Genomic DNA, 25,663 nt, shown 5'->3' with positions numbered 1-25,663 from the left:
AAGGCTCTGTCCTAGGTCCTCTTCTATTCTGTTTCAAACTGGATATTCCATAGGCAACTCAAACTTAACATGTCCAAAACCTACTACTCCACCTTCTTATTTCTGTAGAAGGCACCACCATTCTTCCAGTCACTCGGGGTTGTAACCTTGGGGTCATCCTCTATCCTCACTCTCCTTCATCCCACATATACTATCAGTTGCTTAATCTTGTCATTTTTACCTTTACAACATATCTCTCCTCTATCCCTTCCTATCTATTTACAGAGCCCCCACCCTCTAGTTCAGGCCCTCATCACCACTTGCTTGGTCTATTACAATTGCCTCCAAATTATTCTCCATACTTCTATTCTCTCCTCCTGCCAATTCATCCTCACACAGCTGCCAAAGTGATTTTCTTAAAATGAAAGTCTGACCCTGTCACTCCCCAACTCAATAAATGCCACTGGTGTCCTATTGCCTCTAGAATCAAATAGTAAACGTTTAATTTTTAATGCCCTTTGCAATATGCCCCCAACATATTTTTTAGCCTCATACATTACTCCTCCTCCCACACTCTGCAGGCAAACAGGCCTTTTTGCTATTTCTCATACCCAAAGCTCTATCTTTCATCTCCACAACTTTGCACACTAGCTGTCCCCCATGCATAGGATGCACTCTCCTGTCTGTCTGTCTCTCAGCATGCCTTGTTTCCTTCAAAACTCTGTTCAACTGATGCAAAGTGAAATGAGCAGGAACAGGAGAATGCTATACACCATAATATCAATATTGTAAGCTGTGAATGACAGCTATTCTCAGCAATACAACAATCCAATAAAACTCTGAAATAGTTATGATAAAAAATGCTATCCATCCCCAGAGAAAGAACTAATGGAGTCTCAATACAGACTGAAGCATACCTTGTTTACTTTAATTGGGGGGGTGTTGTTGTTGTTTTTTTTTAGTCTGTGTGTTTCTGTTTTTAACAACATGACTAGTATGGAAGTGTGTTTAGCATGGCCACACATGTATAACCTGTATCAGATTGCTTTCTCAATGAAGAGGGTAGGGACAAAAGGAGAGAATTTGGAGCTCAAAATTATGAAAATGAATGTTGAAAATTGTTTTTACATGTAACTGTGGAAAAATAAAATACTAAATAAATTTTAAAAATAACTGTTTTAGTGCCACCTTTGATAAGGAGCCTTTTCTGTTCTTCTTCCCCTCCCCTACTTTACCTACTATTTATTTTGTATATATTCACGTGTCTATTTTTTTACACATCTCTCTGACAATGTAAGTGCCTTGAAGGCAGCAGACCTCTTTCACTTTTGTCTTAGTAACCCCAGAGCCTAGCACATCAACCTGGGCCATAATAGACACTCCATCAATGCTTGCCTATTGATTATAATGCGGACATCTTTCCAATCATCTGGGGTCTTTGATGCGATGACAAATCCATCTCACTATGCTATCATGCAGCCCACATCTCTCCATTTTGTCCACAGGGTTGCTAGGAGACCTTGTCAGAGGCCTTCCTAAAATCCAGACTATATCTGCATCATTTGCCTGACGGATTCTGTCAAAAAAAGGAAGTGATGTTAATTTGGCCTGACTTGTACAGAGCAAACCCCGACTCATTTAGAGTGATCAGTGCTTCCCTTCCGAAGTAATCATAAACCATCTGTTTAATTCTGTAATCAGACTGACTAAAGTCCACCTTTGCCCCCCCCGTCCTTTTTTTGAGTTTTTTATTTTATTTTATTTTATCTTTTTGGTGAGGCAATTGGGGTTAAGTGACTTGCCCAGGGTCACATAGCTAGTAAGTGAAGTGTCTGAGGCCAGATTTGAACTCGGGCCCTCCTGACCCCAAGGCCAGAGCTCTGTCCACTGCGCCACCTAGCTGCCCCTTTCCCCCTTTTGAATATTAAAACAATATTTTCCTGGGAGTGAGCTCTTGGTACTTCTCTGCCATGATCCCTCAAATCACTGGATTTGGACTCAGGAGAGACATGGGTCTGAATCGTACCTCTGACACCTGCTTAATTGTGTGTCCATTGGCAAAGCATCTAACTGCTCTGAGCCCTAGTTTTTTTCATCTGAAAATGGGGATAATAGTTGCAAGTACTTACTTCATAAGGTTGTAGTGAAGATCAAATGGCCATAATGTGTGCAAAGTGCTTCGAAAAACTTAAGGTTGTTGTCCTTCGTTCTTGAAGAGGACCAAAATGACCTCACTATGTCAGGGTCAAGGCGTAGTGTGTCTGACAGTGGCTGATCAGACCGGTGTGGCTGATCAGACCGGTGTGAGCTCCGAAGGCTCGGCCACAGGGCGGACACACATAGTCCACGGGAACATTTGGAGTGGAGATGTCTCTGCATTTGCAAGGCTTGCATTTCCTTTGCGCTGCTGTGATTCTGCTTTGCTCATAGAGCATAGTGACTTCTGATGTGGGCACGCCATGTTGGGTGCTCCCGGGCCCAGGTCTCCCATGTCTCTCAATCTGTACTAAAGTTCTTCAGAGAAACCTTGAGAGTGTCCTTGTATCACATCTTCTGACCTCTGTGTGAGTGGTGGGCTCTTGGTAAAATGGTCTTTTAGGTAAAAACTCAAGGTGCTATATAAATGTCAGCTGTCATGATTGTCATTGCTGTTGCCTGTTGCTCGAATGTAATTCATATGCATTGGGTGTCTTGAGTTCATTGAAAGCAGCCAGGTGCCCTATTACTGTGTCCTTACCTATCATGATCTTCAGTTCACTCTCATCTATTTTTATTCTCTCTTGTCCAGTCTTGCCATCATTCTCCTTGACAAAAAAAGAAGCAAAAGAGCAATTGAACAGTTCTCCTTGTTGTTGTTACTGAGTCGTTTCAGTTCTGTCTGACTCTTCCTGACCCCATTTGGGTTTTCTTGGCAAAGGTACTGGAGTGGCTTGACATTTCTTTCTCCAGCTCATTTTACAGATGAGGAAACTGAGGTAAACAGGGGTAAGTGACTTGCCCAGGGTCACACAGCTAGTAAGTGTCTGAGGCTGGATTTGAACTTAGGAAGATGAATCTACCACTTAGCAACCCTGTTACAGTTCTTCTTACTCTTACTTATTAATATGATATTATCTGTGCCTCCTTTCCCCCCTCTCCAGCTCCAAGCAGCAGGCCTTCCCTTGTTATTATTTTTTTTTTTTGGAGGGGGGCAAGCAATCAAAGTTATGTGACTTGCCCAGGGTCATATAACTAGTAAATTTCTGAGGCTGGATTTGAACTCTGGTCCTCCAGACTCCAGGGCTGGTGCTCTATCCACTGTACCACCTAGCTGCCCCTCCTTTCCTTTTTTTTTTCCCCAAACAAAGCTTTAAAATTATTTTTAGTTAACTTTGGTATTTTTTTAAACCTCAGTTTATTTTGGGGTTTAGCCTTTCCTATGCTGCTATTATGACAGGCCCATGGTGTTCCTTTGTATTTATTCAAGGTTGTGTTTGTGTCTCTGATTCCATTTTAGGTGCACGGTCTTAAAATCTGAGCTTACAGTCAATTTTTAGATGCCTCCTGTCTTCCTCATTGGGAAGATCAGAATTTAATGTTTGAACACCTTCTATCCCTCTTGAGTCATCTTCCTTTTAAGAGGATCATCCCATCATGGGATGAAACATATTCTTTGTCTGCATTTTTTCCAGTTTGCTTTTCAGAATGTATGTGTGTACACATCCCACTCTCCCCAGAATTCTCAGCCTCATCTTTGACAAACGTTGACATCATATACTCATTTTCCCCCAAGTTTCCTATCACTTTTACTTTCCTAGTCAGATCTTCCTTATTGGCCAGGAACAGGTGTAGCGTGGCAGCTTCCTGGTTACATCATCTCTTTCCAGAGAGATAAGAATTCATTAGCAAGACAGATCAAGAAATTATCCCATATGGAATATGAATTTTAGCAGGCACCTGAGCAATTCTTACCCCCCTCACAGCTTTGTAATCTAAGTTAGGACTCATCCATCTCCTTCTTTCTTTCTTTCTTTCTTTCTTTCTTTCTTTCTTTCTTTCTTTCTTTCTTTCTTTCTTTCTTTCTTTCTTTCTTTCTTTCTTCCTTTCTTCCTTCCTTCCTTCCTTCCTTCCTTCCATTCTTTCTTTCTCTCTTTCTCTCTCTCTCTCTCTCTCTCTCTCTCTCTCTCTCTCTCTCTCTCTCTCTCTCTCTCTTTCTTTCTTTCTTTCTTTTGCAATTGGGATTAAGTGACTTGCCCAGGGTCACACAGCTAGTAAGTGTCAAGTGTTTGGTCTAAGACTCGATTTGAACTCTGGTCTTCCTGACTTCAGAGCTGGTGCTCTATCCACTGTGCCACCTAGCTGCCCTGAGAAGAGAAGACTTTGAGGAGACATGATATATTTGAAGGGCAGTCATGGGGGAGAGTAAGTAGATACCTGGTGTTGCTCCAGAGAACAGAACTAGTACCATTTGGTGGAATTCCACAAGGAGGCTCTATACACTTTCTAAAATTGAAAGGTAGTGTGCTATGGTGGAAAGAGCCTTAGATTTGGTGTCAGAGGAGCTGGGTTTGAATATCTTGGTCATTTACTCTGTGTACGGCCTTGTGGAAGTTGCCTAACTTTTCTGGGCTTCCATATTGTGTTGTATTATGGAAATGCTTGTTTTGTTCCGTGAACGGAAAATAAAATACATTTGTAATAAAAAAAAAAATTAGAGGGTTGGGCTAAATGATGTATAGGGATATTATATATATACACACACACACACACACACACATACACACACACACACATACATACATGCATATATATGTGTATGTGTGCATACACACACACACACACACACATATATACATACTTTCCAACTCTGAGATTCTATGATTCTAAAAGTGGAGTGGACTACCTTCTAAAGTAGTGAGTTCTCTGTTACTGGAGGTATATGGGTCAAGGTTGCATGACTATATTTTTGTAAAGTTGTTGAGGGATTCATGCATTAAAAGGGCAGTTCAGTTAAATTTCCTTTGAGGTTCTTTCCATGTCTAAGACCCCATGTTTAGATTTGATAGGGGGTAATCCTAGGATTCTTTGATTAAACCAGACAGTATTTGAGGTTTCTGTAGTATTGAGACTATTGTGGGTAAACTAGTCAGGAAAATTAAAAGTTATGAGCTGTTGAATATACTGTGTCACCCCCAGCCAACTGTCAAATGACAGCATAAGCTATGACAAGTTTCCAATTCAAGGTCTGGCAGAAGACAAGAGCATCTTCTCTATTTCTCTCCTAGTTTTCAGTGTAGTGCCCCGTCATTATGCTCTGCTATTGATTCAGCAGATGATGGGCAAAAGAGCTCTTTGGAACAGTGTGTCCTGTGTGCTGATACTCATAGCAAATGCCATGACTTTTGATTTAATTGCAGTATCAAGCTTCCATTAAGTTGAGTCTCACTAAGTGGTGGGAGGAGAATGGCAAATCCGAACAGACACACACACACACACACACACACACACACACACACACACACACACACATTTCACATAGGTTGTTAAAAGCAATCAACACCCAAATAGAGGCAAATGTCGGGAAGTCGGCTTAATTGCTGTGGACCTATAAATTAAACCTTTTCTTTAAAAACAGTGAGTAGACATGTTGAGGCAAACCTTGTTACACCATTCATTCCCTCCCTCCACTGGAGCAGCAAGCCAGGGACCTACATGATAAAACAAAGGCTATTTTGTGTCCATAGATGAACTCATTTATCAGCTCTATTCAGGCTGAAGAGACAGAGGAACAGATCAGTCTTTAAAAATTCTTCTTATTGCATGCCCCTCTCACTCCCCCCTCCAACCCTCAATCATCCACTCACTGTTAACCCAATCAGTACAGACTGAAGCTGGCTGGAAAAAGGATTTTAAAATCCAGTCTCCCCACAACACAGAAAAGTTGAGCATGTTGTAACAGGTTTCAAGATTGATGGCTTTTCTGTCAAAATACAATGCCCCTCATGCCCCCACAAAGTATTTTTTTAACCTGGAAAGATTGCAATTTCAAAGAATAATGTTTGATTGTTTTAAACCAACCATATCAAAATGTAGGCCATCTGTTAGGTCAATAAAATTGTTTTTCTTGGTGATTAAACCCAAATGCAAAGGAGAATTCATTATAGAGCTTTCTTTCCGGAAGCAATGAAAAAAAAAACCAGACATTTCAGCAAATAATGCTGTCCAAATGTTTACTGGGGTTGGGAATCTTGACTTCGGAAGCTTTTGTTTTGATGTTAGTGAAACAGGAGCCTAGGCAAACTTTTACTGCAGGCTGAGCTCTATGTTTTCATAAAATGTCTGTCTTTACAACTAATGTGACATAGACGTGATTTTGTTTCCTTTGAGCACAGATGCTCTTTTCTACTTTGAGGTGAGAAATGAGGCTGTCATTGGAAAAGAGGAAGAAGAAGAGGGGTCTAGAGAATTAGCTTCAGTTGGTGGATTTAATGCCCCTTGATGAAGTGGCATTGGCAATCAGTCCTGAAAGATCTCGGCTAAGCGGCCACTTAACCGTGGCTGAGTACATTTGGCTTAACTTACTGGAGGCATACTGGTCTTGTTCTATTCAGATAGCTCAATTGTTAACAAAAATGCCAGGGGATCACGGAAAGGAGTTGGGGATAAGCTGTAAGAGCAGAATGATTGTGGATCCAAGTCCAGGTCAACCTTGACTTTTGACTGTTTGCATTACATAGTTCACAGTAGTGCATTTAACAAGTGATGGTAGTGGTTGGACCTTGATGTGGACATTCTCACCTTCTAACATTAACCTAGCTAACCCTGGCTACTTCCAACTGTCACTGTCCAAATGTGAACTCATCATTCACTGCTTCAAAACACATGCAAATGGAGTTAGTTCCAAGAGTGTGCTCTTTTCTTCCTTTTGGGCTAAAATCAAAAGAAACTTCAAAAAGTCAAAGAGCACCAAATGTTAGTGATTGTGCTTCAACTGTTGGTCAGTTACTAAAACTAGCTCCTTCTCTCAGGTCTGGGGGGCACTGTCCTCTCACTTAAAGGACAGCACCTTTGCACCAGGCACAACACAAGCCAGTGGGCTCTTGTGACCACTTTGCTAAGGTCCTGTGTCCCTAGAGGGTTCTGCTGAATATCTATTGACCATATGGCTGCTTAGCCAGGTCTCATGGGGGGAGGGAGGAGTCAGTAAACAGTCCCTAATAAAATAGAAGCTATTTTAATAGTTAGCATGTGAATTTGTAATGACAGTGCCAAGATCAAGTGGATTGATCTCTTGGTTGAACCTAGTTGTTGGGGGAGAATTGAATGCATGGAGAGTGTACCTTATCAAAGGAAGGATTCTTTTTAAAGTGAATTTTAGGCGGCAGCAGATAGAGCACTGGCCTGGAGTCAGGAAGACCTGACACTTGCTAGTTATGTGAGCCTGGGCCAATCACGTAACCCTGATTGCCTCAAAAAACAAACAAACCAAAAAATAAACAGAAAAAGTGAATTTTAGGATTCCTAAATATTATGTTTTATTACATATTTAAGTCATTAGAGGCAGCTGTGGTATGGTAAAGTTGGAAGATCAAGGTTCAAGTTTTGCCTTTTATGCATGCTTATTGTGTGACTCTAGGCAAGTTATTTGAACCATCAGTAATCTAAGCAGCTCTCTAAGACTACACTGCAGAGAAGGTGCTGGGCTGAATTGACAGAGGGAATTTCTTCATCTGGGAGTTCACCAAATCAATAAAATCACAGGTCTAGAGACCTTACTGAGGCCATTTTGTTCCCTTGTGTGAACAGATCTATGAAATTATGGCAAGCAATGGGTAAACATTCAATTAGACTAAGAGTTGGAAGGGGTCATTAAGGCTATCAAGGATAACCCCTAATCATACAGATGAGATAGGTGAATACAGATGAGTAACATGCAACTTTTCCAGGGGGCACATCTCCTATGTAAAGTAAGGTGACATTAACAGGATTATTTTTGTAAAAATGCAACTTGCTTAACAGTATTTCAACATCTATCTCCTCTGAGGGTGAAGGGAGAGAACCCTACTCATGAGACTGAATATTTGAGAAGATAACTCGTGTTTTATAACTAAAGCTCAAATAACTTCTAAAAACAAGGTTAGGGCTCTGGAATAAATGTTTCCTCCTTCACTTACTCCCCATTTTGTGTCCCATGGGTGCTGATGAAGAGGCAAGATTGCAGTGTTGCTCAAGTCACATATTTTTGGGTGATCCTTTGTAACCCCAGGTAGAGCTACTGATGTCAAAGCTGCCCCTACTGGTCTTGCTTCTTTCCTAAGTAATGGAAGCTTTTTAATCACCTGGGTTTGGCTTGACTGCTATAGTCAAGTTCTAGTGAGCCAACTGCAATTGCTTCTCTGGCCCTGTGGACCCGGTTCATCAAGAACATGATTAAATGCCTGTACCATTTGTTCCTCATCCTGACAAGCGCAATTTTAGAGACTGATAATGGTGGAGTTGGGGGGGGGATGAAGAACAGGATGATTTGTACTCCTAGTCTACTCACCAAATGAGAGTGAGAGAGAGAGAGAGACAGAGACACACAGAGAGACGGACAGAGCTCAACTCGCTTGCTACTTGACATCATGTGAAACAGTCTGGCCAAGTTCTGTGTCCTATGTCAAAGAAAGTATATGCCAGGGAAGTTTTAAAGGAAAGTACATGGTGGGGATAGGGTGTAATGAGGGAAATATGTTTCATGCTATTTAAACCATAGGCTGTGAACAAAGATCATGGATATGATTGGATTTAGAGCAATAATGAACCTTACAAGGCATCTAGTCCAAGTCCCTTATTTTAAATGTGAAGAAACTGATGCCTTGAAAGGTCAAATGATTTGACTTCAATCAGGCACCACTAAATGAGCCTAGCCAGGATTCAAACTCAGGTCTAGCACTCCCCCACTGTACTATGATGCCTCCTTGTCCAAACCCCTGATTTTATAGAGAGCGAAGGAGATCCGTCACAGGGCCTAGAGACAGAAGAGGCCGAAGAGAGTCTGAGCTTGGGCTTCGTATGAACAAATATACTGATAGTAATGAGCAAAGGGAAATGTAAAATTTCCCAAATGAGAGACTGATGCCTATAAAGCACAAGAGTATGCATGTTGTCAGACTGTATCACATTATAAGCCAGAGTTTGTGGCATGAGGCAGGTCACATCACCTGCTCTGTATGTTCTCAGCTTTTGTTAGGGACACCAATAAACCAGAGCAGTGTCTATAACGGGCAGGTTCTCTACCTTATGGGTACAGGATAAAGCCCTCTCAATTCCATATTACTGCTGAGGCCTTTCCCTCCACTCCAAGCTCTCTAGTTGTTACTATTTCATTAGGATTCCAAAAAGGTGGGAGAGACAGTATTGTTAACTGAAGTATCAGTGAAGACATTAAAAAAAAAAAAGCTTGAAAAAATTACATGCAGTAAACCTATCTGCGGAGGAAACACTGTTGTTAGCTTAGCCCTTTGGTCTTTTGGTAGATATTACATGGCTATATTAAACATTTTTTATTAAGAACACTTATTAACAATGTTATGCCATTCATGTACAGAATTGACCTTAATCAGAAAAAGACTGCAGTAAAGTTTTAGTCCTAATATTATTTGTTATTGCTTGAATATTTAACCCACCTCCCAAGGTAGTACAGAATTTTAGCTGGGGCCTAGTACATCTGGGGTCTTTGGAATGATATAGACATCCATTTCTAATTGTTAGTTAGAAATACAAGCAATAAGTAATAAATAATAGGACTAAAACTTGAATAATTTGGGCTTGCCATTCTTTGGACACACACTGTGCCTTCCTACTTTCATGCCTTCACTTATATAATTTCCTCTGCCTAGAATCACCTCAGTCTCCATCTTGGCCAATGGAAATCCTGTCCATTTGAGCTGGGCTTTGAGACTCAGCTCTATGATGCCTAATTATGTCACCTGGAAGCAATTACTTCCTGGGTTGCACCATTACAGCACTTAGTTTGGGCCACTTATGTTAGTCATCATACACTGGATTTCAATTATTTGTGCACACATCTTATCTCCCTTAAGAAGATCACAAGATTCTGGAGGTAGGGATTTATCTTCTTGTATACAGTACACATGTTTTTGTTCTCATGGTAACTGATACTATGCCTTGCACATAAAAAATGCCTCATAAATACTTAGTGATTGAACAAAAGAGTGTTGGTTACAAATGTAAATTACAGTGATTACTTATCTATTTTCTACCTACAACAACCTAGTATGAAAATTTGTCTTTCACTATATTTTATGTATCATATATGTGTATTTATATATGTATATAAATACATATACAAATATATGCATATTTATATATAATAATGCCATTGCTGAAGAAGCATTATATTAAAACTCATTTCAGAGAGCTAGCTGGTTTTCAGTCTTTGTAAAGTCAGATTCAGTAAATAAACTAGTTATTCATCATAGGAAGATGATTTAAAACCAGTTTACTTTTTATCTGTTTTTTCTAAAAACATTCCTACATCTTCTGACCTGAGTTGAACTGTACTTTATGCACAGGTTTCAATTTTCCTATCAATCATTCATTCAACCAGTCAGTCACCATTTATTAAGTACCTGTTGTGTGCAGAGCAGTAGGGATGGGAGGGGGAAGGTTCCTGAGGCAGTTCCTGCCCCCATGGAGCTTTCAGTGTAGGATAGGGATAAGACACCAACACAGATTAACTAATGCATACTTGCATGATAAGCATTTGAAAGCTGAGAAATAAAGTAAGTGAAGTCTGAGGGAAGGTAACAGAGGTGGGATAAACAAAGCCTTCATGGTGGCAAATCAATTGGTCTTTAAAGGATGGATAGGTGTGTAATGGCAAAGAAGGTAAAGGACACTTCTTTAGGCAGAGAAGCAGGGTGAATGAAAGTACAAGTAGCATTCAAAAGGTAAAGAGCCGTCTGATTTGGCTAGAGTCTATAGTGCATGGAGGTAAATGATATGAGTTAAGACTGGAGAGTATGGCAACAGGTTGTGTGAGTCCTTCAATGGCAGGTGATGGAGTCAGAACTTGGTGTTAGGGAGCCACTAAAGATTTTTTGAGTAGTGGATGACATGACCTAAAGATGATTAGTCTGTCAATAGTGTGGAAGTTCAGTTGGAGGGGAGAAATCAGAGGTTCAAAGATCTGTAGGAAGGTTCATGTCAACAGTTCAGCCAGGTGGTAATAAGGACAACCTGTACCCCAAAAGACAGCGGTGGGGAACAGAGAAGAGGGTCAAATTGAGAGATGTTGCTCAAGTGCAACTGACAGGACTTGGTGACTAACTGGTTTGGACATAAGAGGTAATAAAGAGGAAAGGGTCAAAGCTAACACAAAGTTTTGAACATGGGAGATGAGCAAATTCATATCATGTACCTCCATGCACTCTGGGCTCCAGCCAAATTGGACTTTATCTTTTGAACATTACTTGTACCTTTATTCACCCTGTTTCATGCCTACCATTGCTGGAGACAGCTTGGTTTGGGACATGTTGAATTTGAGATTCTTGTGGGAGATCTGGGTGGAAATAACCTGTAAGCAATTACAAACGTGCAGGTCTGGAGCCCAGAAGAGAGGTGAGATACATCTGTAGGAGTTTTCCTGCAGAGAGGTGATGGTTGAAGTCTTGGGAGTGAATGAGATTGCCAAGGGAGAGAGTGTAGAGGGAAGAGAGATAAGGACAGAATTTGGGGGGAGAAAGTACTCTACATAATCAGGAAAAGGCATAAGGGGCCACCAGCAAAGAAGACAGAGAAAGGAGTCTGAAAGAGAGAAAAGGAGGGTATTTGTATTTCTGAAACCAAGGGGGGAGTAGTTAAGTGTTGAGAATTGTAGATGACAAGGAGGGATCAGAAATGGCCATTATATTTGGTGGTTAGGCTAGTGACTTTTGACAGAATAGTTTTAGCAGATTTTGTTTGGCAAAACCAGATTGTAAGGGGATGAAGAGAAAGTGGGTGGTGAAGAAGTGGTGGCAGCAAAAACTTCTTTATAAGTTATAGTTATAAAGTGATAGCTTATAAGTTTAGCAACAAGAGGAGGAAAATGGGCAGAGGGCTAGGTGGCCTAGAAAGGAAGTCTTTGTTTTCATTTTTTTAAAAGCACTACTATCATCATTTGAAATCCCATTGGTTTTAATTACAGTAGTTTTCCTTTAAAACAGCTGTAGCTTAATGACATTTTCGGAATCACCAGCACTTTCTTCAGTATATTACACTATACAGACAACCTGAAGGTTCCTAGCACTTAGAAAAAAAATCCCAACAGTCTATCTGCCCATCACTATAAAATACATGATAGTGCGTTGTATTTGGATTAGACTTGTTTGGATGGGAAGAAGGTGGATTCATTCTTAGGTGACAAAAGGATTCTGCCTTCAGTTTGGAGAGTACTGTTGGCACACAGTAGGTGCTTAATAAATGTAAACTGGGGATGGTTGTTCAGGTCCTCCTAAGCCTAGCCCTTGTTTGACTGGCTTCATGAGTATTTGCATAAGGAAGATGGCCAAAACTTACAGCAATTTCACTGTCTTGATGGAAATGCAATTGACCGTGAGGTGAAGAGTAAAAAGCACGGACCTATGTTTGTGTATTAACATTAAAGAGAGCATTAGCAACAACCTGGAAGCCTGATTTATACCAATTAAAGCAAAATAATTTTGTGGTCAGGTTGCCTCTGTGCACTTAAGAGTGCAACAGGAACTACTAGGTGTTACTTTTAGTTTCTGATATTAGAAATGTTTTCTTCACTGGTGTTCCCAGGTGGCAACGTAGAAATTTTAAAAAAGGAAAAAAATTCAGGATGGAAATAGCCCATTCCCTCAGGGACATCTCTGAAGTAGAAAGACATTATAGGTTACCTGCCAATCTTACCAACATTTTAAGGTGTGTGGATAAATTGGGGGAAAGGAAATGGAGGGCTTAACTCCCAAATGACTAAAAGCAACAGAAACAAGTCTGTGTCCCCAGAGTACTAGCTCTGGGGACACAGGACCTGGGTTCAAATTTCACATCTCGTTTTACAGCTTTTGTAGCCTTGGGCAAGTCCTTGGGCCTCAGTTTCCTCATCTGTAAAATACGGGGGTTAGACTAGATGATCTTTGAGGTTCCTTTGAGCTTTGTTTTCTCAGCCCCTTCACCTCCACACCATAGTCATAAAATGACTTTACTGACAATAAGAGGTTCCCTCTGAAATGCAGACTGATTTGCTCTACCCATTGAGTGGTCTGGTCAGGATGAAAAGGAAGTAGAAGTGTTTCTGTGCTTACCAGGATTGTAGCATTAGGGGAAACACTGTTCAAAAGGATCTGCCTGAGTGTTATCATTCCCACCAGTAGGAACAAAGACTTGAGTTTGCAAGATGGCCACCACTTCTCAGGCCACCTTTTGACATACAGTACAGTCAGTTAAAAAAGAATTGCATCATTTGAATCCAGTCTCTCATCCATTCTTGCGAGTTCAATGGAGAGCTTGATTATTTTAAACAGAGTTTATTGTATTTAATACATTATAAAATTTGAAAAATTGTAGGAAAGCCGCAGATTCAAACCAGAGCAAACTCTAACAAGTAATAATTCTGGCCCCTTTGCAAAACTGTCAGTTAAAAACAACGTGATGTTCACATTGGCGAGGCAGACAAAAAGGTGAGACTTTGTACAAGCTATGTTTTAAATTTTCAGTCGAACAACTTTTAGATGCAATGTGCTTGTGAATGGGGTTCTGAAGTCCTGAACTGTCCCCTCCTCAAGAGGGGCCTCCAAGCCTCCATCTGCAAAGGAACTCAATTCAAGGTGTAAAAAAAGAAAAGAAAAAGTGAGGGGAGAAAGAAAGAGAGAGAGAGAGAGAGAGAGAGAGAGAGAGAGAGGAGAGAGAGAGAGAGAGAGAGAGAGAGAGAGAATGAATGGATGGCTGTTTGGCAATGGAAAACGTAAGGAGATTGTGTCCTCACCGGTCATGGCTTGTTTATTGATAATCAGGCCTCAGGAAGGCCTAGGACACTTAATGGCCATCACAGCACCAACTTCAGCTACCACATCATCATCATCATCATTATTATTATTTTTTGCATTTCCTACCTTTTGACATATATATATATATTTATATATTTTTTACACCTTGAGGTTATTATTACTATTCCAATTGTTCCCATGTGAATACAGGTATGGTCTCTATTTGATATAAATGTGTCTTTATTCGACTTTCATTCCAGGACTTGGTTTGGTGTCCCAACTGCACATGAATGTCCCTTTTTTCCTTTTCTGTTCTTTCTTTTTTTTTTTTTTGCATAAGAAACATGTCCGTTCAGTCCAGAGGCTCCTGCTTTATTCGAATGACGGAGGGTGCGCGAGATGTCCGTCTGAGTTCTCGTCTGAGTACGTATTCACTGAACTGGGAAGAGTCTACCCCTCCTCCACAGGAGCCCACAATTTCAAAGCCTCTTTGCTGCAACCTCTCAAGTACCTGGAAGAGACAAAGGTACACACTCAGGTGGGGAGCAAAATAGACCTCTGGCCACAAAGAATGAGAGGAACACCGAGGTGGTCTTGTCACTCTATAACAGCGTTATACTGATGCCTATTTTGTTAATCCTCAGGTCTAGTAGTTCTCACAAAAGTTCCAGGTAGCTTTTTCAAGGCCAGAAGCACCTATTAAATGTTTATTCCTCGCTAGGCACTGTGCTAAGTGCTGGACATGCAAAGAAAGAAAGGCAATAACACAGTGTGCTCTCAAACAGCTTACGTGCTGATGTCAACTAATTCCAGTTGTTTTGTTTTTTTGGTGAGGCAATTGGGGTTAAGTGACTTGCCTAGGGTCATACAGCTAGTAAGTGTCAAGTGTCTGAGGTCAAATTTGAACTCAGGTCCTCCTGACTCCAAAGCTGAAGCTCAATCCTCTGAGCCACCTAGCTGCCCCTGATCTGATTTCTTCAGAGAGACAATAGCACCCAAGTGAAGCTTCATTCAAGTTTAATAATGCCCTACATCTAGCTGGCCCCAGACCATGCTCCACATCCTATCCAGATACCCACCAGGGCCTACCTAGGCATCTTGTCATCCGCCATGTCCCCTCTTGCTCTGGGGATAGTAATCAGAGCAGTACTGACATTGCTGCTGGTCAGGGTGTGACAATGAGGACTGCCTCATGATCCCTGGGGCTCCACAAGACATGTTCCCCAGTAGAATATAAGCTTCTTGAGCTTAGGAACTATCTCCCTCTTGCATGTGCATCTCTTTGCTCTTCACTGTGCCTGGCACACGGTAGGCACCTGATTTTTACTCATTCATTCATTTCAATCCTCGCCCCCTCTTTAAAAACAGTTTTATTGACATTTTGGTTTATGTGACAAACATTTCCAGATTAGCACTACTCCATGAGGTTACTTATAACAAAGTAAAACAATTAAGCAAATGTAACAATACAATGACCTTATCTGAAAGTACATGAAACATTCCACATCTTTAGTGTCCCTCACCCTCTACCAATCTCCACTGCCACCTTTCTACTTTATTTTTTAAATTTTTAAAAATTTTTTTACTTTGGGGGAATTGGGGTTAAGTGACTTGCCCAGGGTCACACAGCTGGTAAGTGTCAAGTGTTTGGTCTGAGACTGGATTTGAACTCAGGTCCTCCTGACTTCAGGGCCGGTGCTCTATCCACTGTGCCGCCTCGCTGGCCCCGCTTTTCAATTTTAAAGTATTTTTTAAAAAAGCAATATAAATCAATTTTCTCTTTCTATCACCTACACACCCCATGGAAAAAAGAAAAACAAATTCCTTGTAACAAATATGTACAGTTAAGCAAAAAAAATTCCTCCAATAGCTGGATAGCAAAAAATATATATAATCTCATTCTGCACCTAAATCTAGCACCTCTCTATTAGGATATATGTTTCATCATCTTTCTCTGGAATCATGGATGGTCACTGTATTCATCACATTTCTTACAGTTTTCAAAGGTGTTCCTCTGTTGTTGATGTTGTAGTAGTTATTCTCCTTGTTCTGCTCATTTCATTCCTTATCAGTTTATAAAAGTATTAAAAATTATCCATTTTCATAATATTGATATTACAGTACAAATTGTTCCTCTGAATCAGCTTATTTCATTGTGAGTTAGTCTATAAAAGTCTTTCTATGTCTCTTTGAAATTATCTAATTCCTCAAAGTATTCTATCACATTCAATCTACCATAATTTATTCAGCCATTCATCAGATGATGGACATGCCTTTAGTTTTCAGTTTTTTTGCCACCAAGAAAGCCTCTATAATTATTTTGGGACTTGACCAAACCTATGAGAGCTTTTCCTATTTCTTGTAGGCAGAAACCTGGCACTGGTATAGCTGAGTCAACGTGCATATACCATTGAATAACTTTGTGTATATAATTCCAAATTTCTTTCCAGAATGGTTGTACCCATTCACAGGTCTACCAACAATGTATCAACATGCCTGTTTTCCCACAGCCCCTCTAACATTTATCATTTTCCTTTTTTGGTTTGTCAATCTGATGGGGTGTGAAGTGGAATCTCAGAAATGCTTTGATTTGCATTTCTCTAATTAGTAATGATTTGGAGTATTTTTTTTTCCACAACTGCTTGTTTGTATCCTTAGACCATTTATCAGTTGGGCAATGGCTCTTTCTATTATAAATTTGAATCAGGTTGTTTTATATATATATATATATATATACATATATATATATATATATAGATAGATAGATAGATAGATAGATAGATATAGATATAGATATATATAGATATATATACATATAAATTAAACCTCTGTGAGGTTGCAGCAAGTTTCACTTGCTGCAAAGATTTATTAGATTTGTTTCTGCAAAAACTTTAACATTTTATATGATCAAAATTATACATTTTATCTTCTGTGATCCTATCATTCCTTGTCATAAACTTTTCTTCTATCCATAGATCTGATATATATATATATATATATATATACATATATATATATATACATATATATATATGTATTTTACATTTATCTACTTTCTGCATAATGTAACTTTTTATATCTAGGTCATGTATCTATTTGGAGCTTATCTTGATATAAGGTATGAGGTACTGGTCTAAATCTAATTCCTTTCATACTGTTGCCCATTTTCCCCAGCAGTTTTTGTCAAAGTTTTATTGTTCAGTCGTTTTCAGTTGCATCTGACTCTTCATGACCCCATTTAGGGTTTTCTTGGCAAAGATACTGGTGTGGTTTGCCATTTCCTTCCCCGGCTTTTTTTTTTTACAGAGGAGGAAACTGAGGCAAACAGTGTTAAGTGGCTTGCTCAGGGTCACACAGCTAGTGTCTGAAGCCAGATTGAATTCAGGAAGAGGAGTCTTCCAAACTCCAGGCCTGGTGCTCTGTATACTATTGCATTAGCTAGCTGGCCTTTTGTCACATAGTGAATTCTTATCCCAGAAGTTGTAGTTTTTGTGTTTTTCAAGTACTACAATACTAGATACATTTGCTTCTGTATATGGTGTATTTAATCTGTTCCAATGATTGATCCCTCTTTTTTTAGCCAGTGCATATTTGTTTTGCAAATCTCAGCTTTGCAGTATATTTTGAGATTTGGCATGGCTATGTTCTCTTCATTCCCCTTTATTATTATTGTTGTTGTTGTTGTTGTTTGTTGATATTCTTGGCCTTTTGGATCTCCATTTGAATTCTGGTTGCTTTTCCCCCCCCTCTACTTCTATAAAGTAATTCTTTGGTAGTTTGACTGGTGTGACATTGAATAAATAGTTTAGGTAGTATTTTCATTTTTATTGACTCCTATCCACGAGCAACTGATATTTTCCAATTATTTACGTCTGTCTTTATTTCTGCAAACAGTGGTTTACAGTTACATTTATACAATTCTTGTGTTTATCTTGATGGTAGATTCCTAATTATTTCATACAGTCTAGTTATTTTAAATAAGACTTCTTTTTGTATCTCCTCCCATTTTGGGGGGGCATGTATTACATAGACATCTTAATGATGTAGGTGGATGTTTTATATTTTGCTAAAGTTACTAATTAGTTCAATTACTTTCCAATTTACTTTCTAGGGTCATCTGCAAAAAGTGGTAATTTTGTTTCTTCATTCCTATTAGTCTTATGGCTATAGCCAGTATTAACAGTACTATGTCAAACAGAAATGGTGACAATGGATATCTTTGTTTTACTTCTAATTTTTTGGAAAGTATTCTAGTTTATCTCCATTTTATATGATGGTAACTCTAGGTTTTAGATATATACTAACTACCTTTCAAAGAAAAGGTCCAGGGCAGCGAGGTGGTGCAGTGGATAGAACACCGGCCCTGAAGTCAGGAGGACCTGAGTTCAAATCCAGCCTCAGATGAAACACTTGACACTTACTAGCTGTGTGACCCTGGGCAAGCCACTTACTCCCAACTGCCTAAAAAAAAAGAAAGAAAGAAAAAAAGAAAAGGTCCATTTATTCCCATGTTTCAAAAATAGAAATGGGTATTTTATTTTGTCAAAAGCTTTTCTGCATCTATTCATGTAATCATAATTTTTGTTGATTTTATTAATAAAATTTGATCAATATTTATTATTTATTATTAATATGGTTAATTAAGCTTATAGATTTCCTAATATTAAACCAACTTTACATTCCTGGTATAAATTCAATGTGATTATAGTTATATGTTATTTTAGCTTTTTTGATAACATTTTATTTAAACTTTTTACATCAATGTTCATGAGGGATATTGGTCTGCAGTTTTCTTTCTCAGTTTTGACTCTCCCTGGTTTATGTATTAAGATTATATTTGTGTCACAGCAAGAATTTGGTAGGATCTCTTCTTTTACTATTTTTTCCCTGTTTGTATAATTTTGGAATTAAACTTTTACTTGCCACATTCAGTAAACTAAACACTTGGTGATCTGAACATGAACACTGACCTTTATGTCTGGCTAATCCATTGCATAGAAGATGATTTTCTTTGACATGCTAAAGGAATTGAACATTAAATCTTCTGAACAGATGATTCCTTTTAGGAAGACGAATAATTTAAATTGGCCCCTAAAACTAGAGCACTCTGTTATAGGTAAACTGGTTTGAAAGCAGCAAAGACTTCCAACCACAAATTGCATTTATGTATGTGGAAATGGAATAAGCCAGTAATAATCTACGTAATGACAATACGGTTTGTCCAATTTCTCAGCTTATCCCTCTTTGCATGCTTTATCTTTTCTTACTATTGTTCAAGGTTCCTAATCACGAGACAATATTTCATACCTGAATTTGCATGATGTATATAACTTCAAAATTGCATGGGTTGTCTCAGAATTGGGAACCTTGAAGAGTAGAGACAGCAAAGGCTGCAGTGTGTTATCAACAATGAGTTGCACACAAGACATGACATAAAAAGTATCAGCAAATATAGGTGTGACTGGACACGGAGATGGGCCATTCATGAAGCATGAACGGGAGATCCCACAAGGACAGCCTGAGAACTACACTGGTGCCCACAAACTAGGAAAAGAATCAGAAGAGGGCTTTCAGAATATCGAGGGTGGTTTCATAGAGAGATATGAATGGGAATCTCACGGGCTGGAGAAGCCATGGACAGGTTGTAATCTATACCGGCAGATCATGGGTCCATCAGTGTCTTTCTTTGCCTCTGCTGTCTCTCTGTCTCTCTTTTCATATGTACATAATAAAATTTACATATATTATATATATATACACACACACACACACACATATATATACACACACACACATACATACACACATATATGTATATATAATCATCTAAGTTTTCAGTCAGACATGTATAAATATTACTACTCTATGTTATTTAAGATCAAACAAATAAAGTTATCTCCAGTCTCCAAAATCAAATATCAGGCATTTAAAAGAACTTTGACTTAGCCAGTGCACATCTGGTATTTTAAACATAGGAAAATATTGGTTCTCCTGAAATTCTAGATACATGAGTTAGAAAACTGAGTTAGGGAGGGACTTCCATTTCTCATTTAGAGATTCAACATATATAGCACTTGAAAGGATTTCTGAGTGCAGTTAAATTACTTCTGAATCACTGGAAGGGCTTTCATGATATTTAAAAAGTCGCAATTCAATGAAAAGTGTGCTCTTAACTTCATTTCTTCATTTACCATTCCTCAGGAAGCATGACCCACCAACTTGAGAAATACTTTATTAGGTAAGACCAGAGAGTGAGTATATATAGATATATAAAATTATAACTGCAAAGCTGGCAAATGAGGATTTGATTTTTTTAATAGAATATTCTGAGACAAGCTGCTGTAAGGAAATGTCTATCAAGTTACCCCTCAGTGCTCTGATTCTGTAAGTAAATTCAAAATTTATGCAAGTACCAATTTACTTAGTAATTGGACTAAAGAAATAAATCACCAAGTTTTTGTTTTACTATCATTAAATAAAAAATTTACATTTTGAGCTCTGAAGTCTTTGTATCTATATGATAAAATCTTCAAATGTATATGGTGATATAAGGCTTGTAAAACCCTTTGCTCCCAACAACTCAGACTGTAAGTACTATTATCCCCATTTTACAGATAAGGACACAGAGGCTGTGGAGCCAGGACTCAATTGGCAGTCTCCTGACTACAAGACCAGTGGTTTTTCCACTATACTGAGCTGCTTCTTAACTATATTTGAGGAGAAATATAACCTGTTCAGATGTCTGGCATCTAATGAAGCCAAAGAAGAGCTCACTTTAAGGAGACATACTTAGCATAGACAGGAATGTAATCTCCCCATGAAATTTGACTTGGCTTTTGCCAAGAGTTTCTTTGACGTTATTTGGAAAACAGCTACAAAGGTCCTGAAAGGTTTTGGGGAAAGCCCTTAAGCCTGACAGCCTCTGTCTTCTGCAGGACCATGCCAACAGAGTCATGACTGAGATGATCCCTAATCCTGACAAGCCTAACAGTCATATTGTCATGAATTTAGAACATTACAAGATTAGTCTGCCTCCAAATTAAGTCCAAAATTGTGCTCTCCAACCCCAATTGCTTAAAAACTATTTCTAACAGTGTTCCCAGTTCTTGCTAACAAACAATGTTTGTGTGACTTACATTTTCACATCTAATACTATACAAGTTTTGGCTTGCCAGGATGGTCCCCCTTTCCCATTGTCACCTTTTGGGAGGTAAAGCAGCCAGGACTTGTGGCTCACAGCTGTGCCCTACAGTGTAGAACCAGGAGGAAAGCTCCACTTCCCCGATCTAACTGGAATGATCTGGTAAACCTGCCATGCAACTGGATTTAAGCCACTGACTCACTGGGCTGGGAGAGAGGCCAAAGGTTCAGGAGGGCATGATGGACCTGCAGGGTCCTGGGCACAAAGGGATGGCTTCATTTCTCCCTTGGGGGAAGGAGTGGAACAGGGAGGGGAGGCCGAAAAGCTAGGAGGTTCAGGGAGGAGGTAGGTATCTAATCTCTGGTGGTGCCCGCCCTGTGCAAAGACATCCATGGGATGTTTTCTGAAGGACCATTTTCTACTCTGGGAAGGATATGCTTCAGATTTTTCAGATTTTGCCACATATATGAGTCCTTTGCAATGGGCAGAGCTGGGTGTCAGGTGTCAGGGGATTAATTATCAGGGGGTTAAGGGACTTTGAGGGAAGCTATCTTGATTAATATTTTGCGTAATTAATCCTGAACAAGAGCTGAAACCATTTATTGCTTTTAATTCAACTTTTATAAGTGATTTTGTCATGAATCCAAGCAGATTAGCATAGCTGAGCTGATAGAGTATTGGCCTCCAACTCAGAATATGTGTTTTGAGTTCTGCCTTTATGATTATGTAAGCTTGGATACATCATTTAACCTCTTTTTCGTGACCTAGTTTCTTTCTGTAAAAAGGCAATAACAGAGATACCTGCTTACCATATGGAGATAAGGGCATGTAGAAACTTTTTGAGATCTTTGTAGAAGTAACATTATATCCAGTTTTAGAAAACATTTGAGCACCCACTACATACAAAAGAACAATCAATAGCTGGCACTGGAGATACAAATTTGAAACAAACAAACCAATACTAGTCCCTGTCCTCAAGGATCTTATAATCTGGGAAACGTTAAATGAACCCATGGTCAAATAATGTAGCCTTCTTAAGTCAATATGTGATACACCACATACCTGAACTGAGTTGAGGTGACAGTATCCATTCAGTGGAAATCTGATGACATGTGTTGAGTCGTGATTCCAACCTGCGTTGACCGAATTACACATCACATCTCCAATTTCTGGGAACACCTCTTCTATCAAAGATTTATCACCACTGAGTGTAATCCTCTCTCCGAGGTCTGGGGCAACTCGTACCACTAAGCATTCACAGGGTCTGGAAAAGCGACCGTTTTCCCGATCCTGTTTCCATCTTTCCATCTCCATTAACATGGGTTGAAGCTGAAAGTACTTTGCCTCTTCATATAACAAAGTGTAGTCCTGGGAAAGAAGAGAAGGGTTTGGGGAAGAGATATTTCATTGTGCTAAACTGTAATGAACAGTATGGCAACCTAAGAGCATTAAAAAAACCACCAGCCTCTGGGTAAAAAAATCATTTTTGACTTTTGCTATTGCACATTTTGTTGACTAGACTTTTTAATGAAATCATCTACATCTTTTTCTCTTATTTCAAGTTTGCAAAGCCTGAAATAATTTCATGCAGTGCAGAGTTAGCCTGTACAAAGTCTGTACCGCATAATGAAAGGGTCAGCACCTTTCGGATAGTTCACAGTCTGCATAATGACAAACACAAGGTAGGAAAACCTGTTTTAGCATGTAAAGAATTTAGAAAAGAGAGATTTTACAGATACAGATGTGTGTTCTGCTGTAAGAAAACTCAATATGCCCTAAGTTAGAATGTACCAAACCAATATAATTTGGGAGACTTTTCAATTTAAGTAATAAGCCCTCTAGTGCATTTTAAATTTCATTAGATTGACAAGAATATGATTTATGTTCAAAGTTCAGAGAAAAGCCTATTGTGTAAAGTGAGGCACACCTGTAGGAAGAGATCTACTTTGCCATTCTTAATGAGCTCCACAGAGAGCCTGTGCCTCCTGCCAACTCGGTGGTGGTGTGGTAAAATGAGATCACTGAGCTGACAGGTCGGAACAACATCAGGTCTCTTCATCCCATCTGGGCACGAGGCAGGCAAACATGTACTGGGTGAGGTGGGGGGAGAAGGGGAAGGAATTCTCAAGTGTTTGTGAAAAGGAAGCCATTTAGGAGGTTTTTTTTGCATAATTTTGTGTCTTGGAAAAAAAAGGGTTGATATTGATTTTAAAAGTTCTTCTAGCAAACAGGTATCAAGTAAAAATAAACACCCCAGGAGAGAGGGCATATAGAGACAAAAAAAGAATGAGGAGGGAGAGTAGAAACAAGGTCAATATTGCGTTTGATGGTAGCTATAGCCACAACCGTCAGGGTGGGAGATGAGGGACAACCTGCCCAGGTATGTTCATGGTGAAAATTTCCATCTTCTGGCATGGTCACTGCACAGTCCGTGCAATGGGCCGGGGCTGACAGGTGAGGATGATTGAAATATTTTTGGCCCAAGTGCTGATCATCCAAAAAGCCTTTGTTATTTGGCATGGCCGATGCTGGAGTATATGGAGGAGAGGATGGAGATGAGTGAATTGTTTTTATTTTATTTTCAATTTGCCCTTCCGCTTTTGAGTTGACCAGAAGCAGAACTACCCCAGGGCTTTAAAGGGAAAGCGGTTCCAGGAAAGCTCTTTTCCAGCATTTTACTCACACCATTTTACATGATTATAAGTCATAAAATAAGAGTTGCATGAAATGAGAAACTTTTACCAAGTAAAAGGCAAGGGAAGGTGTCAGTCTCAAAACTGATACGAATGGTAGCAGTAACTTTTATTTCTTCTCTTGTCCCATCATTTCGTAGTCAAATGCCTTTAATTCCTATAATCTTTACCCAAATGACATGGCTTGCTGACCCTTCACCAACCTGGTTGCCTTTTTTCTGAACTAATTCAGTTTGTCAATGTTCTTCTCGAAATATAGCACCCGCAAAATTATTTATAGCAAATATTCTCTGTGCTAGCAAAACCATGGAAGTAAAATGGGTGCCTATTATTTGGACAATGGATGAACAAACTGTGGTATACAAATGCAATGGAATGCTGCACCCTAAGAAATGATGAAAATGAAGAGTTCAGAACTGAATGAATGAGTGCATAAGCATTTATTAGAGGCTTACTCTGTTCAAAGCACTGTGCTAAATGCTGGGGATACAGATGGAAAAGTAAGATGTTTCCTGTTCCCCAGGAGCTTACTTCTAATGGGAGTAACATCACTAGAGAAGGTTTCACTTACAAATCAGATAACTGGAAGTGCTGCCCCACCTATGCTCTTGGGCTTACTTGCCATTCATAAGATTTGTATGAACTTATGTAGAGTAAACAGAACCAAGGAATACAAAAATGTAAAAGGAACATTGAAAGGCATTGGAACTCTGATCAGTGCAATGACCTAACTTGCCTGCTGTAGACCGCTGGTCCATTAGGCATGTGTTAATGGATATGGCCAATGCTACTGCTGGTTTTGCTTCACTAGAACTTCTCTGTTGGGAAGTGGAAGGGATACTAAACAAAAAACTATCAATAAAACATTAAAAAAAAAAGATAGCACCCAGACACGAACAGGACAGTGGCTTACAAGGGCTACTGCCCAGGTTCACGGTACTCAAAAACTGAAAACATTGAGGTCAGTAGTGGAGGCGACATTCTGAGCAGAGCTAGGGTTGGGCAACAAATAGGATTCCAACTCAGATCCTAAGGGAAAGGGCATCAATCATCTCTCCAAGTGGGTCTTACGAACTTCCTGGAGCCTGGGCCTCACAACAGTTAAGTATTGACCTAGATAAACTTCTCCCTTATTAGACTACAGGTGTCAAAAGGATTTAAAAATGGAAAGCCATAACAAAGTGAAGATACACATTTCTGCTCATTTTTCCTGTTTCTGTGAGATTTAATTTCATGGTATGGCTAGCCCTCTGGAAAGGTCATGTTTTCCTAGAACACAGAATCTTAGGGAGGGAAAGAATCCTGGAAATCCATTCAGTCCTATCTCATGCAGGAGTGCCATTTCTTACATCCTCAGGAGGTGTTCATTCAGCCTCTACGTGAGCATTTTTGCTCATTACTTCCTAATTAAATTCAACAAACATTTAATAACCCACAATATAATATAAAGTACACATACACAGAGTGTGTGAAGTACATATGTTAATATACTGTGCTGGATAGCTAGAAAGACAAACAAAACGTGATTCCTGCTTTCAAGCTAATGGAGCGGCTAAGATACTATGTACCACCTCTACCCCACCATGTATGTACATACATACACCTATAGCTAGAAAACAAAATGGAATGTGATAAATACATACAGATGCAAAATGCTAGGAGAATTTAGAGGTAGGGGCACAAAGAAGATCATTTCATTTCTAGACAGACTTAGTGGCTAACAATGCTTCCTCATTTTAGGCCAAGGTCTGCTTTCCTTTAACTTTCATCCACTAATCCTCCTTCTGCCTTCTGTGGCTCTAGTTTTGTTTAGTCTATTAGTTGTGTCTGACTCTTTGTGACCCCATTTGAGATTTTCATGGCAGAGATACTAG

The 25,663-nt window shown here is 39.4% G+C and overlaps 1 protein-coding gene across 1 annotated transcript in view; it reads right to left on the bottom strand.

Annotated features, from left to right (window-relative positions):
• Positions 1-13,480: 13,480 nt before the first annotated feature.
• The window catches only part of KCTD1 (potassium channel tetramerization domain containing 1), a 119,641-nt gene continuing 107,458 nt past the window's right edge, over positions 13,481-25,663 (bottom strand). Inside the window, 2 exon segments of the mRNA XM_020968689.2 lie at positions 13,481-14,466; positions 22,159-22,464. Coding sequence (XP_020824348.1) covers positions 14,308-14,466; positions 22,159-22,464 — 465 coding nt within the window. The 3' untranslated portion in view covers positions 13,481-14,307.

This window comes from Phascolarctos cinereus, unplaced genomic scaffold (assembly GCF_003287225.1).
Source record: "Phascolarctos cinereus isolate Bilbo 61053 unplaced genomic scaffold, phaCin_HiC Scaffold_4;HRSCAF=312, whole genome shotgun sequence".
NCBI lineage: Eukaryota > Metazoa > Chordata > Mammalia > Diprotodontia > Phascolarctidae > Phascolarctos > Phascolarctos cinereus.
Note: the sequence above shows the minus strand (reverse complement) of the source record. Positions and strands in the feature narration are given on the sequence as shown.